Source organism: Rhinoraja longicauda, chromosome 24 (genome assembly GCF_053455715.1).
Source record: "Rhinoraja longicauda isolate Sanriku21f chromosome 24, sRhiLon1.1, whole genome shotgun sequence".
In the NCBI taxonomy this organism is placed as follows: Eukaryota; Metazoa; Chordata; class Chondrichthyes; order Rajiformes; family Arhynchobatidae; genus Rhinoraja; species Rhinoraja longicauda.
The window spans coordinates 10,618,474-10,644,936 of NC_135976.1; the positions used below are offsets into that span (position 1 = coordinate 10,618,474).

Below are 26,463 nucleotides of genomic sequence, written 5' to 3' on the forward strand. Positions count from 1 at the left end.
CCACTGAGTCCTCGCCAACCAGCGATCACCCGGTACACTAGCACTATCCGACACACTAGGGACAATTTACAATTTTTTCAAAGCCAATTAATCTACAAACCTGCACATCTTTGGAGTGTGGGAGGAAACGGGAGCATCTGGGGAAAACCTGTGCGGTCACAAGGTGAATGTACAAATTCTGTACAGACAGCATCCATAGTCGGGATCGAACCCAGGTCTCTGGCGCTGTAAGGCAGCAACTCTACCGCTGCGCCACTGTGCTGCCCCAAAGTCTTTGTAATATGTAACTTATCTTTGTAACTTTAGTGTAGTTTAGTTTATTATTTTCACATGTACCGAAGTGCAGTGAAAATGCTTTCGTTTGTGCGCTATCCAGTCAAAGAAAAGACTACATATGAATACAATCAAGCCGTCCACAGTGCACAGAAAAAGGATTAAGGATCTGCTGAAATTTAAAGATTTAAAAGACTGGAACAATTGCAATCGATGATCCTCTTCTGGCATGCAAAGAGTCACCATGCTCCATCGCCATCTTGGATCTTGAAGTGGTAATCAGCAGATATGTGAACTGTGGAACTCATTGCCATAAAGGGCGGTGGAGGCCAAGTCAGTGGATATTTTTAAGGCAGAGATAGACAAATTCTTGATTAGAACGGGAGTCAAGGGGTATGGGGAGAAGGCAGGAAAATGGGATTGGGAGGCAGAGATCAGACATGATTGAATGGCGGAGTAGACTCGAAGGACTGAATGGCCTAATCCTACTCCTATAACTTGTGAACTGGTGAATTGAGATGGTGATGGAAGTAGCACCATCGGAATGCCAAGAAGTGGGAATCTTACTATCTTTCAACAGTTACCGCTGGATTCCCAGCACTTTCCCTGGGTCAGGCAGATAATTTGGACCCAATTTAATGTTTTGCTGATCTTGGAACAACAATACTAAAAGTACTCCCTCCCTCAGTATCTGCTTATTCTCTTTGTCCAGGCGATCATTCTGATCTGATGATCCCGAGTTACCAAAGCCCTTGTATCTTTACCAAAGCTGAGTCGTTGGTTTCTCACGTTGTAGTTTTGTGCCTGAAAGTGGTGCAATCTGAGATTTGCATTGTGATTTACTGCTGGTTGTGTTCTGTTGTAAGGCTGTCATTGCATGTTATTTTTAATAGATGACCGTACTGAGGCAACAGACCGCACACACACACAGGAAAACAGCCGCTGGTGAGGGTCCAGAAGATTTGCAAATCTCCGAGAGCCCAGAAGCTGCACTGAAGACAACGTGGAAGGTAATTTACTTCAGCCGTAGTAACCTGGGTGCATTATGCGATTCTCGTCTTTTCAGCAAGTTTACAAGTACTTACATTTTGCAACATCTGTGGAGGGAATGGGCAGATGACACTTTGGATCAGGACCCTTCTTCAAACTGATGGAGTAGTGGGGAGAAGGTATCACAAAAAGCTGGAGTATCTCAGCAGGCCAGGCAGCATTCAGGAGTGACGTTTCGGATCGAGACCCTTCTTCAGACTGATGAGGAGAGATCTGGGCACGAGATGTGGGGGTGGGGGTAAGCTCCCACTTTGATGGAACTAGTACTCAATGAAATGAAAAAGTAAAAGGGATAAACACAAAATCCTGGAGTAACACAGCGGGACAATCAGCATCTCTGGATAGAATGAATAGGTAACTTTTCGGGTCGAAGCCCTTCAGACTGGCTTCAGTTCAAAGGGATATTAGGTAATTCCTTTTGCAGCAAAGTATTCTTCATTTCCCTTCTACACTGCAAGCTCTTGGACATTTGTGAGGTTGTTCCTATCTAAACTAAATTGGTAGGTCAAACAACACCAGAAATAAAAACAGATGGCTCATTAAAATTACCTTATGTGTTCATGGAGTTATTTTTGAATGGTACATAATGCAATAATGTACCAAATCAGCCCCAATAGAACAGAACTGAACCATCTGTCTCCTCAGTCAATGTAGGTGGGAAATGAAGTTTAATACTGTCAGTTACATCTTATTATGACAAGAAAAATGGACTGCAGCAGTCTATCTATTAATTTCCCAAGGCATTAACAAATTTCAATATTGGAATGCTGCTGGTTTGTGAGATTCATGGAGCTCTTCTTATGCAATAGGTCACGAAAAGCAAATTAAAGTGCTGAATATCAATGTTTAAAAAAAGGAACACTTAAGTCTGAATAACAAAATACTTCAAAATTACACAAGTTATTGGATGTAATGGAGAGGAAAGGTTCAGATAAGATAAGTTTGTTACAAATAAGTGTATAGATTACTTAATTCATAGAAACATAGAAACATAGAGAATAAGTGCAGGAGGAGGCCATTCGGCCCTTCAAGCCAGCACCGCCATTCATTGTGATCATGGCTGATCATCCACAATCAGTAACCCGTGCCTGCCTTCTCCCCATATCCCTTGATTCCACTAGCCCCTAGAACTCTATCTAACTCTCTCTTAAATCCATCCAGTGATTTGACCTCCACTGCCATCTGTGGCAGAGAATTCCACAAATTCACAACTCTGGGTGAAAAAGTTCCTTCTCACCTCAGTTTTAAATGGCTTCCCCTTTAATCTAAGACTGTGGTCCCTGGTTCTGGACTCCCCCAACATTGGGAACATTTTTCCTGCATCTAGCCTGTCCAGTCCTTTTATAATTTTATATGTCTCTATAAGATCCCCTCTCATCCTTCTAAACTCCAGTGAATACAAGCCTAGTCTTTTCAATCTTTCCTCATATGACAGTCTCGCCATCCTAGGGATCAATCTCGTGAACCTACGCTGCACTGCCTCAATTACTAGGATGTCCTTCCTCAAATTAGATCAAAACTGTACACAATACTCCAGACGTGGTCTTACCAGGGCCCTATACAACTGCAGAAGAACCTCTTTACTCCGATACTGAAATCCTCTCGTTATGAAGGCCAACATGCCATTTGCTTTCTTCACTGCCTGCTGTACCTGCACGCCAACTTTCAGTGACTGGTGTACAAGGACACCTAGGTCTCGTTGAACTTCCCCCTTACCTAACATGACACCATTGAGATAATAATCTGCCTCCTTGTTTTTGCCGCCAAAGTGGATAACCTCACATTTCTCTACATTATACTGCATCTGCCATGCATCTGCCCACTCACTCAACCTGTCCAGGTCACCCTGCAACCTCCTAACATCCTCTTTGCAGTTCACACTGCCACCCAGCTTTGAGTCATCTGCAAACTTGGTAGTGTTACCTCTAATTCCTTCATTCAAATCATTAATATATATGGTGAATAGTTGCGGCCCCAACACCGAGCCTTGCGGCACTCCACTCACCACTGCCTGCCCTTTTGAAAAGGACCTGTTTACTCCTATTCTTTGCTTCCTGTCTGCCAACCAATTCTCTATCCATGTCAACACTCTACCACCATGTGCTCTAATTTTGCTCACCAATCTCCCGTGTGGGACCTTATCAAAGGTTTTCTGAAAGTCTAGATACACTACATCCACAGGCTCCCCTTCATCCATTTTACTTGTCACATCCTCAAAAAATTCCACAAGATTAGTCAAGCATTATTTCCCTTTCATAAATCCTTGGACTTATCCTTTTACTGCTATCCAAATGCACCGTTATTACCTCTTTAATAATTGACTCCAGCATCTTCCCCACCACCGATGTCAGGCTAACTGGTCTGTAAGTCCCTGTTTTCTCTCTCGCTCCTTTCTTGAAAAGTGGGATAACATTAGCTATCCTCCAATCCACAGGAACTGATCCTGAATCTATTGAGCATTGGAAAATGATCCTGCAGAAATATTGCACTCATTTTTGATGCTGATAAATAGGTAGTATATTTGTTAAGTTTCTGTTGTTCAATATAATATATTTTCATATAATCTTGTTTGCATTGTTAATTTACCACTGCAATGCTAAAATCAAGATGGTCAATTGCTCACAAATGTTAGAACATCATAAGGATGGCATTTCACTCTGTGAAGCTTCAATGTGGTTATAATCCACTAACAGTCGATGAGTTTAATTCACTCCAGAACACACACTTAAAGTGAAATTATTAATCGATGACACTGGAAATTTAAGTGTTATTCTTCCATGGGTAAAGAGTATGTGTTGCTATTGTGCTGATGGCCACATAATTAATGTCTCCAGAGCCTCGAAGGCCTATTAATTTGCAGTGAAATGCTGAAGTGATATGCATTAAATATTTTAAAATCTTTAGTGCTTCAATTGCTGAAGAGTTTAAGGAGTTAGTTTGTTTTAAATAATTTTATACTGTTTTGCACTGATATTAAAAATAATATTTGATCCTCAGAAGAATTTGCACTACATTCATCAGATTAAAAGTAATCTATGAAGGTGCTCATTGCAAAATGTTACATTAGAAGCAAACTATAATATATTTTACCTGTTAGATTTGCTTTAGTTTTCTCCTCTATATTTTTATTGTCTGTATTCATTCCTGTTTAGTTATTTATATTACATTTCTACACTATTCACATATTTATTTAGCTATATTATGTGTTTTATAGTCTCATATTTATGAGCATTTTGTTTCATATGTGGGGGGGGGGGGTGGATAGTACATTGATATAATTGTATGGATATTCAAATATTTATAGATTTTTACCATATTTCCACCTGTAACTGGGCTGATTTACTATTCACTAAGACCCAAGGCTTCTGAAACCCTATGTGCTGACTTCACAGGAATAATGAGGTTAATCTTTGATATGTTCAAGTGTTTTCTAACACAGAAGAGCAGAATGTCATTTCTCTGACAGCCAGCATTGCCTGAGTGGGTAAATTCTCCCGCAGTGCTTGGAGCACTTCTGGCCAGTAGTACTGTGGAGGCAGTCAGGGGATTACAATCTTCCTTGTCATATATGCAATGATGTTCACAATAAAGCAAACCGAACTTGTGTTCAGGTGTAGAAACAGCTGGAGCATTGAAAATCCTTTCAGTTCTAGCTAGGGATCTAGTTATGCTACCACAAAGCTCCACACCCAGATATTCTCATTTCATTTCCTTTACTATGCTTTTGTATGCTTGGGGTTTTTTACTCTCTCTTTTTTTCTTCTCCACTCTGGTGAATTTATTTTGCTTTTAATTTAATTCAGAACGCCTCATTCATTTTCAAATTATGATTAAAGGACAAAATAAATGTTATTGTGAAACTGCTTCTGTTGGCTTGTCTCATAAGCCATCACGGAACAACAGTGGATAGGTCAGCATTTGAATAGCACTCCATGCAGTTGTTATTATAAAATAGACCTGTTCAATTTATGGACATTGGATAGAAAAATATCATAGCCCCCCCTTGAACAAGAGGAGAAAATTACATCACAGACTGTTAACAACACAGAAGGAGGTCATATTCCACATCAGCTCCTTGTATGACAATTATAGTTAGCCTCACATCTTAAACATACAATGATACAGAGGGAAGGTAGACACAAAATGCTGGAGTAAATCAGCGGGTCAGGCAGCATCTCAGGAGAAAAGGAATGGGTGACGTTTCGGGTCGAGACCCTTCTTCAGTCTGAAGAAGGGTCTCGACCCGAAACGTCACCCATTCCTTTTCTCCAGAGATGCTGCCTGACCCGCGGAGTTACTCCAGCATTTTATGTCTACCTTCAATTTGAACCAGCATCTACAGTTATTTTCCTACACATGATACAGAAGGAGGCCATTTGCACAGTTAACTTTATATGGACTCCCATAAAAACTACCTTATTAGTTGCCTCCCCCCTCTCCTTACTTCTCTGCACTCCTGTGACTGATTCACTCATACGTGCTCGTCATCTCCCCTTTGATTCTGTTTTGTTGTTAACGTAAACTATGGCCAATTTATAATTACCAATGAACACATGTTTAGCGAGACCTGAGCATCCAGAGTAAGCCCACATCACCATGGAGAAGGGTAGTCGTGGGCACGAGGAATCCACGGGATTCCAATCTGGATTTGGGACTAGGCATAAAGACCTTGCCCAATGGAATCGAGTTTGGAATTCAAGTGTACAAAGTCATGCCTCACACAACATCGGGATTGGACACAGCAGCAGGACATGTGACCTGCAAGCCTGCTCCACCATTCATTATGACAATCCAAATGCATGATCTCGACCCAAAATGTCGACCATCACTCTGAGTCCACAGATGCTTCTTGGCGCACGTACTTCCTCCATTCGTGTCATGTGAATGCTTAATGTGCCAAACTCAACACTGATTGCTGCTAAATGTTTGCCTGGTTTTCACATTGGTATTTTGTCAAAGTTCTGATGCAGGTATGTTAATGAGAAAATCTTACATTGCCATTCATTTTGTGGTGCCAGAATTGAGAGCATTTTTTGATATCATTCATTGAAGAATATATGTTCTGAGCATTCATATTTTTGGCGCTGAACAAACTACCATCCTCCCCTTAAAAAGGTACAGCCACAGGATAATTTATTAGTATTATCTACATTTACTTCACTGTTGACAATATCATTGATGCATGAATGTAGTTAATAAAGTTTTGGGGAAACACTGACAATATTGCCTGGCTAGACATAAAAAAGCACTGGAATAACTCAACGAGACAGGCAGCATCTTTGGAGAGAAGGAATGAGTGAAGTTTCAGGTCTGAAGAAGGGTCTCGACCAGAGATGGTGCCTGGCCCGCTGAGTTACTCCAGCATTTTGGGTCTTTCTTCGGTGTAAACCACCACCTGCACTTCCTTCCTACACAATATTCCCTGACCTCCAGTTTCAATTATAGTTTTGAACTCAAACCCCCCACATTTCAGATTTGAGCACAGAATGTACTGGAGGTGACAGTAAACCAGCCTTTGTGTTCATTTTCTTCAGTTGCTGCACATAATACCATGATACAATTGAAAGGAGAACAGGTCAAAATTCTTAGCTCGCCCAAACTGCCAAAAACTACACACAAAATGGCTGCCATCCGTCCCATTGTTTAGTCAAGTCAAGTCAAGTCAATTTTATTTGTATAGCACATTTAAAAACAACCCACGTTGACCAAAGTGCTGTACATCTGATTAGGTACTAAGGAAAAAAATGAAACATACAGTAGCACGCAAACAGTTCACAGCGCCTCCTCAATGAGCCTCAAACGCTAGGGAGTAGAAATAGGTTTTGAGCCTGGACTTAAAGGAGTCGATGGAGGGGGCAGTTCTGATGGGGAGAGGGATGCTGTTCCACAGTCTAGGAGCTGCAACCGCAAAAGCGCGGTCACCCCTGAGCTTAAGCCTAGACCGCGGGATAGTGAGTAGCCCCAAGTCGGCCGACCTGAGGGACCTGGAGTTAGAGAGGGGGGTTAGATGATTTTTGATGTGGGGGGGGAATGTCCATTTAGGGCTTTATACGTGAATAGGAGGAGCTTGAAGTTGATTCTGTACCGTACAGGGAGCCAGTGGAGAGAGGCCAGAATGGGGTGATGTGGTCCCTTTTACGGGTACCCGTCAGGAGTCTCGCTGCGGCGTTTTGGACCAGTTGCAGGCGGGACAGGGAAGATTGGCTGATCCCAGTGTATAGGGAGTTGCAGTAGTCTAGGCGGGAGGAAATGAAAGCGTGAATGATTTTTTCTTTGTCGTCGAATTGGAGGAAAGGTTTGATTTTGGCTATGGTTCGAAGTTGGAAGAAGCTGGCTTTTACCACAGCGTTGACTTGCTTATCAAATTTTAATGCAGAGTCAAATATCATGCCGAGGTTTTTGACATGCGGTTTGACTAGGCAGGATAGACTTCCAAGACTGCCTGTTATCAATTTGATGGAGTCGGGGGGGCCGAATAGGATGACCTCAGACTTGCTCTCATTTAATTGGAGGAAGTTCTGTGCCATCCAACATTTTATGTCCTCAAGGCAGTGTAAGAGGCTGTTTAAATTTGACTGGTTGTTGGGTTTCAGGGGGAGGTAAAGCTGAGTGTCATTGGCATAGCAGTGGAAAGAAATGCCGTGCCTTTGAATGATTTGGCCAAGGGGGAGCATGTATAGAGAGAAGAGAATGGGGCCTAGGATGGAGCCTTGTGGAACTCCGCAGGAGAGGCTAGCTGGAGCAGAGGAATAACTGCCTATGTTGATGGCGAAACTCCTATCTTTGAGGTACGAAGCGAACCAGCTCAGGGCAGTGCCATCAATGCCAACCGCGTACCGGAGACGGTCAATAAGGATGGTGTGGTCCAATGTATCGAACGCTGCGCTAAGGTCGAGAAGGAGCAGGATTGCACAGTTTTTCCTCATCTCCGTTCTAAATGGCCTACCCCTTATTCTTAAACTGTGGCCCCTTGTTCTGGACTCCCCCAACATTGGGAACATGTTTCCTGCCTCTAACGTGTCCAACCCCTTAATAATCTTATACGTTTCGATAAGATCCCCTCTCATCCTTGTAAATTCCAGTGTATATAAGCCTAATTGCTCCAGTCTTTCAACGTATGACAGTCCCGCCATTCCGGGAATTAACCTAGTAAACTTACGCTGCACGCCCTCGATGTATATTTTTACATTTCTATCTTTTCGGTTCTTGACAAAATTTGCAGCTTTTGCTATTGTTCATTTTGATTCTGTTTATTTTTCTTTCAACCGAAGTAACAGTTGGAAAAAGGCACAGAGCAGCCTGGGAAACCGGTGCTGATTCTATTTTTGTATGCTTGTTGTTGATTTCACTATAAATGGAAAATTCATGCAAATTAGTTAGCAAAAATACATTTTTAAGGAATGTGAAAAGAAACTTACAAAAACGCCTTTGCAGTAACCTGCCAACGTGATGCTCGAGTTGTGTTTTTTTAAATCTTAACATCAACTTTTTACATGCATCATGTTCACCTTTTGTCATTCGTATATCTATTTATGTCTTTAAGCAAAATATTGCAGATGCTGGAAATCTGAAATCATCTATTTATATACTAATTGTAAAGCCCTGAGAATCAGAATTAACCTGTTGTTTGTACTGTGAATGGTTGCAGACTGTCGTATTTCTAATTTCTTTCTTTGAAGTTATCCAATTAGCAGCTCATCCTAACTTTATAATCATTTTTTATTAGACTGTTAGTGATCTACATCTGCCTCTCTCGGAAGATCAAATTATGTTTGAAAAGGGCAAATTACTCATGGTATAATTTTGTCATTAAGTACAAAATAACTTCATCAATTCTTTCTTGTCTATCTCTACATGAGAACTGAGTAGGTGGCAAATTGGTTATTATTTTGAACTTGTACATCATTGGTTCTTTAAATTAGATACTGATTTTCATAAATGCTTAGAGATTAGTAGCAATCCTGGTGAAAGTGTATGATTACCCACGTTATTATGCATACATATTGGTTTTCATCTAAAATTGTGGTTATAGTATTATATTAATTTCTTGCTTGCTTTAAGTTACGAAAATTCACTGTTCCATCAGTGAATTTAGATCCTTGAACATTTTAAGTTTCATGGATAATTTCTCAGACATTTCAAACCTACTCTGTTCTCACCTCTTCAGAACACTTGATTCATAGAACAGTACAGCACAGGCATGGGCCCTTCGGCCCACAATGTTTGTGCCGAATAAAATGCCAAGTTAAACTGATCTTATCTATCTGTACATGATCTATATCCTTCTATTCCCTGCACTTCCATGAAGGATGTGCTGGCTCTGGAGAGGGTCCAGAGGAGGTTTACAGGAATGATCCTTGGAATGAGTAGGTTAACGTATGATGTGAGTTTGACGGCACTGGGCCTATATTCGCTGGAGTTTAGAAGAATGAGGGGGGACCTCATTGAAACATACAGGATAGTGAAAGGCTTGGATAGAGTGGATGTGGAGAGGATGTTTCCACTTGTGGGAGAGTCTAGAACTAGAGGTCATAGCCTCACAATTAAAGGACATTCTATTAGGAAGGAGATGAGGAGGAATTTCTTTAGTCAGGGGATGGTGAATGGAAATCTTTACTAATTTTACACCTAGTTTTGGACATTTCCACCCAGGGAAAAAGGTTCTGACTGTCAACCTACCTCTGCCTCTCATGATTGTATATACTTCCAGCAAGTCTCTCCTCAAACTCCGATGTTCCAGAGAAAACAGTTTGCCCTCAACAGTTTTCTTTTTCACAACTATTCTGCACTGAATGACTTGGTTCTCCCGTCCGCTTAGCATCTTTTTATAACTACATAAGGGCGCATTGTGAATATGGAGACATAAGAGACTGCAAATGTTGTCATGCTGACTAGTTCCTCAACTGCAACCACATTGGGAAGTTGCTCAGAAAGATATTTATGAAATTTCTAGTTAGTAGACACTCGAGAGACCGGAGTGGATAATTTCAGCAGAACAACTCCATCCAGAACAGTGCCCAGAGTAATGAAGCCATCGACATGAAAAGGTTTAATGATGATGTGTCACTCTTGTGAATCTGTTCTAATTGCAACACTGGAATTGTCATTAGTTTGGATTGTACTGGTTAGGGTGTTTAGACCAAATCATTGTTATGTGCAACTACTTTTGGTCTTTGCCAGCAAGCTGAATGATCAGCTATGATCACATTGAATGGCGGTGCTTGCTCGAAGGGCCGAATGGCCTACTCCTGCACCTATTGTCTATTGTCTGAGAAGTCTTATATTTCAATGACAATGCACCTTTCATTTGCACTGTGTGAAACAAATCCCTTTGGAGCAGAAGGAGCAACATTGCTTTGATGGTCTTTTGCCTGATAGGGACAATTGCTTCAGTAATGTTGCCTTTCATCAGCCATGTGGAGCAGATGAATTGAAAATCACCTTAAAATATAGAAGTCTCACACAGGGCTCAAAAGCTTTTACCATGAGCCGCCCGTTCAGATATTTCACATCAACATTTATCAACAAAAAAATCACAAATATTCCTGAGTTACTCCATATTAATTTCTTACAAAATTGATTAATTGGATTCTATTACAAAAGAGGAAGGGCCATTAATTGCAAATTATGTTTGTACATTTTGCTTTGGAATAAAATATTACAGACTTCTGATTGCACTCTATGTGGTCAGTGGCTTTAAAATCTAATATTTGCACCATCAGCTCTTGGCAATGTAATGCCCGATTAGTGCAGAATTATGTGGAACATTTATATGTCATCAATGTCGCAATTTCTTTATTGTTTTATTACAACAATTTGTTCACCAGGTTAATTCCCGGGATGGCGGGACTGACATATGATAAATGGATGGGTCGACTGGGCTTGTATTCACTGGAATTTAGAAGGATGTGAGGGGATCTTATAGAAACATATAAAATTCTTAAAGGATTTGACAGGATAGATGCAGGAAAAATGTTCCCGATGTTAGGGGAGTCCAGAACCAGGGTTCACAGTTTCAGAATAAGGGGTAGGCCATTTAGGACTGAGATGAGGAAAAACTTCTTCACCCAGAGAGTTGTGAATCTGTGGAATTGTCTGCCACAGAAGGCAGTGGAGGCCAATTCACTGGATGTTTTCAAGAGAGAATTAGATTTAGCTCTTAGGGCTAAAGGATTTAAGGGATATGGGGAAAAAGCAGGAAAGGGGTCCTGATTTTGGATGATCAGCCATGATCATATTGAATGGCGGTTCTGGCTCGAAGGGCCGAATGGCCTACTCCTGCACCTATTTTTCTATGTTTCTATCCAGTAGTATAGATCAATTTGAATCTGCCCTTTGATTGGAACCAATCTCAATAAAGCCTACTTAAATATGCCTGCATAGATTATTGTAAGGACATAGAGCGATAGAGTGATACAGCGTGGAAGCAGGCCCTTCGGCCCAACTTGCCCACACCGGCCAACATGTCCCAGCTACACTAGTCCCACCTACTTGCGTTTGGTCCATATCCCTTCAAACCTGTCCTATCCATGTACCTGTCTAACTGTTTCTTATACGTTGGGATAGTCCCAGCCCCAACCACCTCCTCTGGCAGCTTGTTCCATATGCGCACCACCCTGTGTGTGAAAAGGTTACCCCTCAGATTCCTATTAAATCTTTTCCCCTTCACCTTAAACCTATGTCCTCTGGTCCTCGATTCACCTATTCTGGACAAGAGACTCTGGCCATCAGCTCGATCTATTTCTCTCATGATTTTATACACCCCTCGTCCTCCTGCTCTCCAAGGAATAGAGTCCCAGCCGACTCAAACTCTTCCTTTGCTTACTAAAATGAAGCTGTTTTAACAGTTCATATCTCACTTTAAAATGTCCAAGCGATAACTTCTAATTATGATAGTTCCCGACTGTGAATACAAGGAGAACATTGTGTCTGTGATCTTAGTTGTTTTGCCATTAACCTTGCAGAGACTTTCGAATGGTTCCATTGATCCCGATGATGAGATTAGTCGGGTTGTGGAGATGCAGGACACGCTGGAGAAACAGAACTTTGAAGTGACGCAGATGAAAGACCGTCTGTCTACAATATCAGCGCGGGTGGCTGAACTGGAAGAAGACCTGAATACAGCCAGGAAGGATCTGATCAGATCTGAAGAAATGAACAACAAGTACCAGAGAGACATCAGGGAGGTGAGATGTGACCAAAGATAATAGGGCAGAGCAAGATAGACCACTCGACCCTAAAAACCGTAGTATGTCATGGCGCCATTTTAGTAGGCAGAAACCTGCAGAAACATTTTAAAAGAAAAATAACAAAAATCTGTGAATTGATAGATGCGATATATTCTGCATTTTTATGGTATCATCACACATACTGTTTCCCCAAAACACTGATTACACTGCGAGAGGCATAACGAACGGTGGGTTTTGTTTACTAAAATGATGGACGTTACGTTCCTTTGCGTACTACACTTCAATATAGGCGATTTCAACGGAGTGGTTCATCTTGCTCCTCCAGTATCTTTGGATGTGACCAACTTCCAATTATTTAAAATCATATCCTCTTAAAACCTCTCTTGTCTACAATGTCCAATTGTAAATATTTTCATCCGAGATTTTTACCAATTGGACAATGGTTTGGAATTTTGACTTCTTTTATTCCTATTGATATTTTCTAAAACTCCTGCTATCATATTCTTTACCATCCACTCAAGCAATTTCCCCTATTACCAATATTAGCTTAACTGACTCGTAATGCTTTGTTTTCTCTCTCTCCCCCCACTTTTTGTTTAAATAATAAGATATGATTTGACAATCCCCAGTCTACAACAACTATTTCATAATTTAAAGAATGTTTTGAAGATGTCAACCATTGCATCCACTATTTCCACGGCTATCTCTTATTACACTCAGGATACTGATTAAGGGTAAAACATTTGCTCGGGAGGAACTCCCAAGCTCTTCTTTAAATGGTGCCTGAGGAATCCTTATCTCTACAAAAGAGAAGCTCGGACAATTCCTATTGCACTGAAGTTCTACCTTTGATTGTCAACGGGTTTGAAATGACAACTTTCTCGTCCAGGTGTGTCATCAACCAAGCAAAGGCTGACATCTGGTTGAATTCAACATTTAACTTTCTGTTTTGTTGGCTTTAGGCAATGGCACAGAAGGAAGATATGGAGGAGAGGATTACAACACTTGAAAAGCGCTATCTCGCTGCACAAAGAGAGTCCACGTCAGTGCACGATCTTAACGATAAACTTGAAAATGAGCTTGCAAATAAGGATTCTCTGCACCGTCAGGTAACCTTTGTGTGGTAGATGAAGATATTTATGCCGATGAGTAAACTATTTGGCTTGTCAGTTTACAGCAGGCCAACAAAATGATAGGCATTTTATCCACCATTAGTAAATCATATAAAGACATCTTTCGAGATAATCTTTAGGATTGTCAAGTGCTGTTATTCTCACCATGCATTCGATGAGTAGTCATTTATTTTGAGATCATAGAATGTCAAGACTGGTCTGTTATTTTTGTTTACTTCCGTCTGGTTTTCCTGTTCACTGTGGCAGGCATGCTACAGCTCCAATTCCAAAGGTCTGACAGCTTAACCTTAACATTCAGTTCCAATATCATTGCCAACTCTCCCACGGGGGTCACATGAAACTCAGCTAGGCCAGCCATATAAATACCGTGGCGACAAGACCCGGTCAGCTCAATATCCTGCAGCAACCAACTCGCCTCTTGGTACCTGAAGCCTCTGCACCACTTGCAAGGCACAAGTCCATGAGTATTGTGAGTGTAATGAGTGCAGCTACAATATCACTTAAGATGTCCGACATCATCCAGGAAAAAGCAGCTTGCCTGGTTTTAATCCCATGCATTTTTCTTAATATTCATTTCTTCCACCATAATAAAATGCACTGCAATTGTTCGCACAGATTAGGTGGACATCACCTCCCAAACCTGTGACTGCATCACCAAAAGGCACCAGGATGACAGGAGGGCGGCAGATTGGGGCAGCCTTAGAGTTGCTGCCTTACAGCGCCAGAGACCCAGGTTCGATCCTGACTACGGGTGCTGTCTGCACGGAGTTTGCACGTTCTTCCTGTGACCGCGTGTGTTTCTCTCCGGGTGCTCCGGTTTCCTCCCACACTCCAAAGATTTTAGGTTAATTGGCTTCTGTCAATTGTAAATTGTCCCTAGGTGTGTTGGATCTTGCTAGTGAGTTGGTTGGCGTGGACTTGGTGGGCCCGAAGGCCTTGTTACCACGCTGTATCTCCAAACGCCAAAGACAGAAGAAAGGATCAACCATGGGTTCATCTCCAAGTAGCACACAATGTTAACCTGGAAATATCTCATCATTCCTTCTTCACACGAGCACCTTCACAGGTTCAAGACATTTCAGCGCCAACTTTTTAAGGGCAGTTAAGAACGGGAAATAAACACTGGCTTTGCTTGTCCACTTCCTGATTTAATACTGAGTGAGTGGTTAGTTGACAGACCTCAACAAGAACTATGCAAAGAAGTGGATAAGATTAACTCTGTCCCCTCTTTGAGAAAATGCACGTCAGTTCACTAATAACTGCCAAATGCGTGCATAGTATGTCACTGCGTGTGCCCACAGCCTACCACAGCGAACTAGTGGCCTCAATTCCTGTGACACCAGGCTGACTAGACAGCAGCGCTTTTAATTTAAAATAAAATCTTGCACATCAGGACTGCTCCACTTAAACCTGCTCCACTTAAATCTGTGTGATGAATGGAGCAGTCTCCTTGGAAGTGTTGAGTCAGTCGGCACAGAATTCAACCTACGATGTGCCTTTAATTTATCCAGAGTCACTCAGTCATCACATCATGCAGCTGATTTTTCTTTTCACATTGACAAAAATATTTTCTGATCCAGAAGTGTACGTATGATGCATTATTGTGCTTGCTTGGAGTTCCTAGGGCTCAGGGCTCTGTCAGCGTCATTTATTGCAGCTTGATGATTGAGTCCCAGTGGTTGTCTTCAGCATTTAGCAGATGAGGAAGTTCCCTCATTTTATTTATTTGGGTCACCGTCTGGGATTAAGCACTGATGCGGTATCTTTTATTGTTAATACTCTCACTATCTGCAACCCAGGAACGACAGCAACCTTCTGTTTCCAGACAGCTTTCAATTTCCAAAACTCCAGAAAAAAATCAAAAGCTGTTTGATCCATAGGTTTAAACACTGATTAGCCTTTAATTATAGTGCACGTAGGCAACGATTAGTAGTTATTGCACCAGAAGGTCAAACATTAAAGACTATGACAATAGATGATGAACAAACGACAGTAGAAGCCTGCACTGTTAAAATCATTTGGATGTACTTTTCTCTGAATCCTAATGTTAGTTGAAAAAGTAAACATGATGTGTTGTGCTTTGCTTCATAGCTCAGGGCTTTATCACCATCATTTATTCCAGCTTAGAAGACAAAATGTGGAATATAGCAATATTGGGTTATACTGCAGGATTTAATGCTTGTTTCCAATGTGTAATGCAAAAATTAATTAGTGTAAACGCATACAGTCTGTATTAATGGTGATGAAGTGCAGATTAATCTTAAACGTTAATTTAACATGAATATCATGTTCTTATGTGACTAAATGGTGATATTGACAACTTTGTGCAGAGGAGGTTTCTTGTCTCATTGTGCTGGAGAGGTGAATGTTGCAGGGAGTCCAAGCACCAAAATAAACAAGTAATAAAGGGTTTAATGTTTATATAATATATATAATCGGGCAGCATACAGATGCCGCTAGCAGATTTGCTGCCTCACAGCTCCAGACCCGGGTTCAATCCAGATATTTGTGATTGGGTGAGTTTCGACCCACATTTCAAAGATGTGCTGTAGGAAGGAACTGCAGATGCTGGTCTACACCGAAAATAAACACAAAATGCTGGAGTAACTCAACGGGACAGGCAGCATCTCTGGATAGAAGGAATTGGTGCCGTTTCGGGTCGAGACCCTTCAGCACTACAGACTCCTCTACAGCACTACAATTACACTTCTACATGCATCCAGTATGAAGAAGGGTCTCGACCCAAAATGTCACCCATTCCCTCTCTCCAGAAATGCTGCCTGTCCCGCTGAGTTACTCCAGCATTTTGTGTCAACCTAAGATGTGCTGGTTGGTGGATTGCCATGGTAAATTGCCCTGAGTGTGTGGATGCGTTGTTCAACTTGAAGTACATAGAAAAACATAGAAAATAGGTGCAGGAGTAGGCCATTCGGCCCTTCGAGCCTGCACCAATCTGCACATTGATGTGTATTTGGGCAGAATAAAATTAGCTTAGTCTAAATAGACTTTAGAGATACAGTGTGGAAACAGACCCTTTGGTCCAACAAGTCCACCCCAACCAGTGATCACCCAGTACACTAACACCATCCTACACACTAGGGACAATTTACAACTTTTAACAAAGCCAATTAACCTACAAACCATCCTTGGAGTGTGGAAGGAAATCGGAGTTCCCAGAGAAAACCCTTGCGGGTCATAGGGAGAACGTACAAACTCTGTACAGACAGCACCCATAGTCAGGATCAAACCCGGGTTTCTGGAGCTGTAGGGCAACAGCTCTACTGCTATGCCACTGTGCCGCCTAAATGGGGTTAGTCTTGATAGTTTGTGCAGAAGGGTTTTTTTTCTGTGCTGTATTACTATTGTGTAATTTCAAAATAAATATTTTGGTTCCATTTTTAAAAATATCATTCTAAATATTTTTATGATGTGCAGTAGTCCTAAATAGTCTACGCGCAGCATTTAAAAAAAAATCATATATTCCAGAGTGGATCGATGCAAATTATTCATTGTCTCACAGCCTATTTTTGAGAGATGGTTGAGGGAAGAGAATGTGACATGTAGTAGAAGGAGATGTGCTGTGCCGAACCATCATTCGGCAAGAACAATGTTACTGCAGCAATCACAAAGCTCTTTTCTCTTTTAAAGGGCGAAGAAAAGAATCGACACATCCAGGAACTGCTGGAGATGGCTGAGCAAAGGCTGCTGCAGACGATGAGGAAGGCTGAGACCTTGCCCGAGGTGGAAGCTGAGCTTGCTCAACGAGTCGCAGCTCTGACAAAGGTGTGTCTTACCACTGGCCTTGCAAATGGGAGGGAAACACTACAATCACACCTCTACATGCATCCAATCTGCATTTTGATTCATCACACTTTCCACACCTTCGAAAGATTTTTGATTTTTTTTGTTTCTTATTTTTGGACTTATAACGCGGAAATCTTGTGATGTACATGTTACTGAATGGACATTGACATATAAAATGGATGTAGAGTTCTGGCAATAAGATGTGACCTTGGATTTTGCATTAAATGGTAGGGGAATACATTCAGTAATGACCTTAAAGCACATAAAATATTAAATATTCATGATTCATGAAACTTTCCTTCAGTCAAATCTTTCACAACTTTTTGTTCTGATAAGCTTTAAACTACTTGTTTAAAACGTGACATCTATTTTTACAAGTGTTTTATTCAAACATTTTTATTTAGGATAGCACTTTTCACTGCTAATTTGCCACATTAATGGATTTTTCTCATTTCTAGTTCAGTAGATCATTTTTCATCAATTGAAACATTAAACTAACCGTTTAGACCATGTTTTGACCTCCGAGCATATGAGTTAAATGTAAACCGTGTTCTTGGAGTCCACTTTAGCAAAAATAAACTTTTATTTGCATGCTGAAAAATAACTGAATGGCCATTTCATGACTAACTGCCATTTTTAAAAATTGTTCATTTGTCTTTATTAGGAGATGACATTGATGTAATCATTCACAATTTTTTGTGAACTTCCACTTAATTAATGATACAAACACCACTGAGACCTACATAATGAATGCTGGTGTTGTGGCTCATGTTCTGAGCTCAGTTCATCTCCAGTATCTAATAATAAGGCTGAAATTCTGTTCCAGAATATGATGTTCTGAAGTTTTCCGATGTTGTACACTTTCCCTGAATATCTGAAAAATCTGTGACAGTCTTGCAATTGAATTTACCTAAAATGACAGATTACCAAGTTTCCCAGAGTTTCTAAAGTTATAAATTCCATGTTGAATTGCAGTGTATTGATAAGATGCAAGCACTTGCCAGGCAGATTTAACCGAGAAGGTTGCTCAGTTCTCATCCTACACAATAAATTTAACCCTATTTGCAGATACAATTACAGCTTTTGAAAGACATTTGGACTGATATATGGATAAGAACAGTTTAAACGGCTATGGGCCAAATACAGACAATTGGGACTATCCTATGATGCCATTTTGGGTGGCATGAACAAGGAGGCCTATGACTATACCATCTCAGATTCACAGTTTTTAAATGTATTTTTAAATTTATTTCAGAATGCTTTCTGTGCCGTGGTTGTTCACTGGAACCTCTCCATCACAAAAATCTTGGGTATTTAGTCAGTTCAATATTCCCAGGGCAGTGACATCACATTCAGGCCCAAATTTCCTGACCAGTTTCCAGATTTTTCCATTTGTAGAGTCTTGGCTATCCACAAACTTGGTGCTTCAGTGCTGATGATTGACCATTTGGTATTGGGAAACTAATTAATTGTTGTCACTTTACCCCTAATTGAAGGGTTCTTTCAAAAATTGACATAATTGAAAATTTCAAAAATAAATATCTCTTCACCCCACACTTGCCCTTTTCTGCACCAGACTGTTTCTAATTCTCGAATAAAAACATCCTGAAATACTATTTATTCCTTATTAACTTAACCAGTGCAAATATTTATATTTGAAGTTGTTTTACATAGGTTTTACACAGTAAATAGTCCTGGTTGGCGTAATGATTAGTTGACTTCATTTTCTCTCTGTGGCAATATGGTATTTTTGCTAGTATGTTTCTGAATAAATGTTTGATAATGTCTATAACTTTATGACACTCAGCAAGTCGGTCAGTGTCTGTGGAGGTAAAAAGAAGGTAAAGGTTTGACACAGAATCCACACATGAATCCACTGATTTTTCTCCTTCTCTCCACAGTAACAGATGACCTGAATATTTCTGTATTTTCTATTAAAAATCTCCAGTGCATAACATTTTATCTTTTCTATTCCACAGAGTTTATTTTGCATATACTGTCATTTCTTGTTAATTGGTTTTGCACATAATTATGAGACAAAGTGTATTTGATGTGTATAATTAAGTTGGAACTTTTTTTTGGAAAGATGGTAGATTTAATCACTACTGTTATATAGTTAAAGTTGGAAGTAGTAGCTATAAATTATAATCATCAAAAAGCTTTGCCAACCAAAATGACAGAGGAGTTGACAGAGCATTTCTCCAAACTGACTGCAATGGCTGTGGTCATTTAATTTCTGCTGGAGTTGGTGAGGTGAAGTAGACAAGAGTTTGCAGGTTGGGAGGTGAGAACGGACAAGGGAAGAGGTTACATGTTGAGGAACGAGTAGTCTGAAAATATATTATATTCTTATATAGAGCGTGGTCACAGTAAATCACAGATGGATTGTGCAAGACTGTACAAATTTGATGTAAGCAGGGACTGATTAATACTGCTGAGATCTGCTGTATGTAATCAATAACCAGTTCTCTCTCTCTTTCTCTCTCCCTCCCTCCCTCCCTCCCTCCCTCCCTCCCTCCCTCCCTCCTTCCCTCCCCCCTCTATCTCTCTCTCTCTCTCTACATCTCTCTCTCTCTCTCTCTACATCTCTCTCTCTCTCTACATCTCTCTCTACATCTCTCTCTCTACATATCTCTCTCTCTACATCTCTCTCTCTCTCTACATCTCTCTCTCTCTACATCTCTCTCTCTCTACATCTCTCTCTACATCTCTCTCTCTCTACATTTCTGTCTCTCTCTACATTTCTGTCTCTCTCTCTACATCTCTCTCTCTACATCTCTCTCTCTCTCTACATATCTCTCTCTACATATCTCTCTCTCTACATCTCTCTCTCTACATCTCTCTCTCTCTCTCTCTACATCTCTCTCTCTCTACATCTCCCTCTCTACATCTCTCTCTCTCTCTCTCTCTCTACATCTCTCTCTCTCTACATCTCTCTCTCTCTCTACATAAAAGACGTACGATTTATGTAGGTAAATTGGCTTGGTAAATGTAAAAATCGTCTCTCGTGTGTGTAGGATAGTGTTAATGTGCGGGGATCGCTGGTTGGCGGGGACCCGGTGGGCCAAGGGGCCTGTTTCCGCGCTGTATCTCTAAACTAAAAAAAATTCAATGGAGCCAATTTTACTCCAGAACACATAGAGGATGATCATGGAGATGGAGATCATATTGGTGGAGTTGATTTTTTTATTGCATTGTCTTCAGTGTTCTTTTTGTTTTGCTAGATTCCCACAGCACTTTGCACAACGCCCACTTCCAATTAGGCATCCCCCTGTTCCATGTTCTTTAATGCTATAAATCAGACCCCGCACTGACGTACTGTCACAGCTTGGAGCAACTCCACAGCAAGTGGGAAATGGGAAGCGATCGAACGTGACTGGAGGAGGAGAACTGACACACGGATAACTTTTATGAAATTGTGCAGAAATAGGATGAAATGTTGGAGCCGGTTATTTATCTTTCAGCCGACAATTGTGACTCACTTTTAACTTACGCAAATATTCAATTGAGAAAATTGTGTTGAAAGAGTGCAGAGTTATTCACATTTCATGTTCCGTTATATTTCAGCTTGAAGTGACAAAGTTTATGTCAGTGAACTTATGTACATATTATGAAATGATGTAGAAATGCGAATTTTGAGAGTGAATTTTGTGATATTTGAAAGTAAACCATAATATTTACAGGAATCTTCCTACTCGCTGCAGGCTACTTGGTTTTGATTCATGAAGCCATGCTAAGCCAAGGACCTGAAGTGCCTGTTTAACTCTGCAAACTCCCCCTCCAACATCACTGACCAGATAACAGCCTTGTGAATACAGGATAACCTTTTGCCTCTCCTTGTGTTAGGCAGAGGAAAGACATGGGAACATCGAAGAGCGTTTAAGACAACTGGAGAGCCAGCTCGAAGAAAAAAATCAAGAGCTTTCACGGGTAGGTTGTATGTTGTTACTGGATGAAATTTGGCTCCATTGTTGAAGTGAAAATGGTTTACAGAAATTTGTATTTAAATTATGATGCTTTCTTAGTTTTGTTTAGTTCATTGCCATGTGTATCGACGTACAGTGAAAAGCTCTTTTTGTTGCGTGCTATCCAGTCAGCGGAAAGCCTACACATGATTACAACTAAGCTACCCACAGTGTACACTTACAAGATAAAGGGAATCATGTTTGATACAAGATAAAGTCCAGTGGAGTCCGATTAAAGATAGTCCGAGGGTCTCCGATGAGGAAGTTGTAGTTCAGGACCACTCTCTAGTTGGTGATAGGATGGTTCAGTTGCAGGATAACAGCTGGGAAGAAACTGTCCCTGGTCTTCGGTGGTAATGACTTGGCCGCTTGCTTAGGACAGCTTTTCATTGCTCAATCCGCTTTTTCGATTGTGAAAAATTAAATTAAATATCCTTATGCGTTAACAATTTAAAAAATGCTTCTGCTTCGAGTCGCATAGCACAGAAAGGTAATTCTATGAAATATAAAGTTAAATTTGTGAGTTTAATAAAACAGCTCATTGGTCAGCATGATCAATGGTATGTGGCACAGGTTTGTCACAGGTAGTCAAGTCAAGTTTATTTGTCACATGCACATACACGATGTACAGTGAAATGAAAGTGGCAATGCCTGCGGATTGTGCAACAAAAAAAAAATTAGTTACAGCATATAAATAAAAGTTAATACAGAGAAGACAAAATTTAGTCCCTGGAGTTATAAAAGTTAACAGTCCTAATGGCCTGTGGGAAGAAACTCCGTCTCATCCTCTCCGTTTTCACAGCGTGACAGCGGAGGCGTTTGCCTGACCGTTGCATCTGGAACAGTCCGTTGCTGGGGTGGCAGGGGTCCCTCATAATCTTGCTTGCTCTCGATCTACATCTCCTGATGTATAGGTCCTGCAGGGGGGGCGAGTGTAGTTCCCATGGTGCTTTCTGCCGAACGCACTCCTAACTTGCTGCAATTTAATAACTTGAGGAAGTGTTAATTTAATATACAGTTTCGCAGAGGGGAAAAGGGAATGGAGATAACATTGGTAGGCAGTCAGCGGCAAGGAGTTGTAAAGTGTTAGCTCTTGAAGAATCATATTGATGATGGCTTCCAAACATTAAAAAAGGCAGAATGAATAACATGAATCGTAATTTCACTATTTCATAAACAGGAAATCTGAGCAGCTTCCATAAGAAATCAGCGACCAGTTTTGCTGTAATGAGCTGAGATGGAAACCACTTTAAGCCTCAGGTCTCCATCCACCCCAATTTATAATTCAAACAGTTCATGATTCCTTTTATCTCAAGGGAGACAATTAAAGGAATAATTGGGGGGGAAAACTAAATAGAAAATGAAGGAATTTGGGAGAACACCAAACATAAATAAAGTTTGTCCACTTGTATGTTCCAAAACGTAATATCCCGAGTTCCCTGAATGAAATTTCATAAGCCAGAGTTCAACACAAATATGTAAGCACATTAAATGTGCAGCCCGGACAGAAGATTAATTTACGTCCCATATTCTTTTTATGGATTCTTCTAAGTCCAAGATTTATGTAACCCAAAGATTTCATTAAGAAAAAACGTTGTACAGAATAAAAGTTGGATGACATGTTTTCAATGATGAAGCACAAAATATCAAAGTAGAGGATGGCTATAATAGGCAGATCTTTAAGTTGAAATAGATTTAGTGGTGAAGATTCCATTAGGGTACGTGAGGGGGTTGGGGCACTGGATGCAAAGGGCCCCTGTCTCCACTCTTCTCCACATTGCTGCACTTCTACTGGGATTTGTGGTGAGTCCATTGACACTAGGATCTACCTCCAACCTCCCTTCCATCGACACTTCAAGCTGCCTCGGCAAGGCCACCAGCATAATCAAAGGCTGAGTCTCACCCTGGTCACTCTCTCTTCTCCCCTTTCCCATCGGGCTAAAGGTATAGAAGCATGAAAATGAACACCTCAGGGACAGTTAGGTCCCAGCTGTTATCAGGCAACTGAACCATCCTAACAACAACTAGAGAGAGGTCCCGAGTTATTATCTACCTCATTGGACAACCTCAGACTATATTTAATCAAAACTTTACTGGACTTTATCTTGCACTAATTGTTATTCCCTTTATCATGTATCTGTACACTGTGGACGGCTCGATTATTAACATGTATTGTCTTTCCGCTGATGGGTTATAATGCAACAACAGCTTTACACTGTACCTCGATACACGTGCCAATAAACTAAGTTAAACTAAACTACCCTCTAGATTGTCTCAGACTTTGATATGTGATCACGTATTCGAAGTACAGAATGATCAACTGCCAGCCGATGAGATTCGGCCCAATGTGTCCCAATAGAAGAATGTGTAGGAAGTTAAATGTGACTGCTTTGAGGAGGTGTGATAAGCAAGTTACACATACATGACAGTGGAATTGTCCACCCATATACCTGCTTTTTAAATTCTATCAATCAGTTCAAAATTGACCTTAATAGCCACAGGTGGAATTATTTTCTACTTGGAAAACAAAAAATTGGTTGGTTTGCTTACCTGAGCCAAAAATGTCATTGACAAATGTCTTTACTTCAGCCTTAAATACAGCACAACAGGCTGATGTCAATATGTACATGATAAATTGACATCCACCTGTTATACAGTAAATAAAATTAGATTAGTGTGGAAAACTGGTATACTGCCACCCTTCTGTGAAGGCATGTTAATTGCTGGACATAATATCTGCAAAAATAAACTGTACATTGTGTACATACCGTGTACATTACAGTATTTGCTTAATATGGTATTTTTTTAACTTACTTTATATTGCATCATTTTATTATTTGCATGAAATGTCCCTTTGGGCATGAAATGTCCCAACTGGGTTACTTAAATGCTCAGTTGTAGAGATTCATTCCACTTTAGACACAAAATGCTGGGGTAACTCAAACCCGAAACGTCACCCATTCCTTTTATCCAGAGATGTTGCCTGGCCCGCTGAGTTACTCCGGCATTTTGTGTCTATCTTCGGTTGAAACCAGCATCTGCAGTCCCTTCCTTTTCATTCCACTTTCGGTAGCATTACCTCTCTCCATTGTTGCTACCTGAGTACTTTCTGCCTTATTAGATTTTGTTTCAAACTTTCAGCTTGTATTGCTGTTTCCTTGTTTGTTCGGTATGTTGTTTACAATTGAGTACCAACAGATGGAGGCAACGGGCCATTTTCATTGCACTTCAAAAATGAACCACTGTGTTTGGCTTCCTGCAAAGCTCAGTATGTGGGAACACAGTGACTCGATGCATTTCCAAAGATGAATAGCTACAAACATTTCCAATTGCAAATTAAAATCAGTCTTGGAGTAACTTGGATTGGTTGTTGTTAATATATTTCCCCGACTCTTAAACATTTGGATACCACAATCTTGATGTAGATGCAGCAACCTATAATTTCGGGATTTCAGATTTAATCAACCAAACTGTTTACATACTGTGCAACTTAAAAGTGGCAGCCAAGGACAAGGCCACAGAGACAAAGGTTTGGAGCTATTTCAGCTCAATAATGAGCACAGGGTGGTGAATCTGTGGAATTGCCACAGGTGGCTGTGGAGGCCAAGTCATTGAATATTTTCAAGGCAGAGCTAAATAGATTCTTGATTAGGAAGAGTGTCAGGCGTTATGGGGAGAAGACAAGAGAATGGGGTTGAGAGGGAATGATAGATCAGCCATGATGGAATGGCGGAGTAGACTTGATGGGCCAAATGGCATAATTCTACTATAATTTATGAATTAATGAACAATAATATAGAGAGATTAGATTAACAAAATTTGTAGGATTGAAATATATAGAAAAGCAGAGTAAATAGAATAAATATAGATGGAATGGTGAGAATTCTTTTTTAATTGTCATAAAGTAGCAATTATCTGGAATTAAAACTGCAGCTCTAACTTTATTATTTAAATAGTATTTATTATGAATATAGCAACAGGGTGGTTTAGTTATTGGACCGTCAACTCAAACATGGTGTTTGGATTCATGCAGTGTGCAAATGATTCCGCAAGGAAATAGGGAAGATTATTTTGTGGCATAGTCTGAGCAATTGGTTTAAAGCAAGGTGTATTTAATTAGCGATAACCAAAGATAATAGAGCAGAGCAAGGTAGACCACTCGACCCTAAAAAACGTAGTATGTCATGGCGCCATTTTAGTAGGTAGAAACCTGCAGAAACATTTAAAAAGAAAAACACCAAAAATCTGTGAATTGATAGATGAGATATATTCTGCATTTTAACGGTATCATCACACATACTGTTCCCCCAAAACACTGATTACACTGCGAGAGGCATAGCGGCGGGTTTTGCTTACTAAAATGGCGGACGTTCCGCTCCTTTGTGTACTACACTTCAGTGTAGGCGATTTAGACAGAGTGGTCCATCTTGCTCCTCTAGTATCTTTGGCGATAACCTCTGTTATAACTTTGTCGGCGCTTGTGGTTTGGTGACACTTGCGTACTGCCCAGGTGAGGTCTCCTACATGATTTTACCGGGTCGTGTGCAAAACAAAGCATTTCACTGTACCTAGGTACATGTGAGTATAAAGTATCATTGAATCACTGAATCATTGATTGCAGGCTCGCCAACGAGAAAAGATGAACGAAGAGCATAACAAGCGTTTGTCGGACACCGTCGATCGATTGTTGTCAGAATCAAACGAACGACTCCAGCTTCATCTGAAGGAACGAATGGCTGCACTGGAAGAGAAAGTATGTGGAGAAATGCTCTCTATGTTCACTGTTAGGTATTTGGTGTACACAACATTGAACACAACATTGTTCTCCAATGATAAGTGTGATCATCAAGGAGGCATTTTAAAATTGCTCCCTGACTAATTTGAACACAATCTCGGCATTAATCTAGAAGTAAGGAAAAGTAAGCCATTTCATACACCTTTAAGATAGACACAAAATGCTGCCAGAGCTCAGCGGGACAGGAAGCACCTCTGGATAGAAGGAATGGGTGACTTTTCGGGTCGAGACCCTTCTTCAGAATGAGCATCAGC

The 26,463-nt window shown here is 40.6% G+C and overlaps 1 protein-coding gene across 9 annotated transcripts in view; it reads left to right on the plus strand.

The window, feature by feature from the left end:
* ppfia4 (PTPRF interacting protein alpha 4) overlaps window positions 1–26,463 on the plus strand; it is a 461,362-nt gene that overhangs the window by 353,408 nt on the left and 81,491 nt on the right. For all 9 annotated transcript variants that reach the window (XR_013548847.1, XM_078420653.1, XM_078420654.1 and 6 more), the window contains 6 exons: window positions 1,167–1,283; window positions 12,288–12,509; window positions 13,475–13,621; window positions 17,294–17,428; window positions 21,296–21,379; window positions 26,036–26,167. Coding sequence is in view for 8 of the 9 variants with exons in the window: in XM_078420653.1 (XP_078276779.1) it covers window positions 1,167–1,283; window positions 12,288–12,509; window positions 13,475–13,621; window positions 17,294–17,428; window positions 21,296–21,379; window positions 26,036–26,167 (837 nt within the window). In the remaining variant the exon portion in view is untranslated. The remainder of the gene's footprint in view (window positions 1–1,166; window positions 1,284–12,287; window positions 12,510–13,474; window positions 13,622–17,293; window positions 17,429–21,295; window positions 21,380–26,035; window positions 26,168–26,463) is intronic.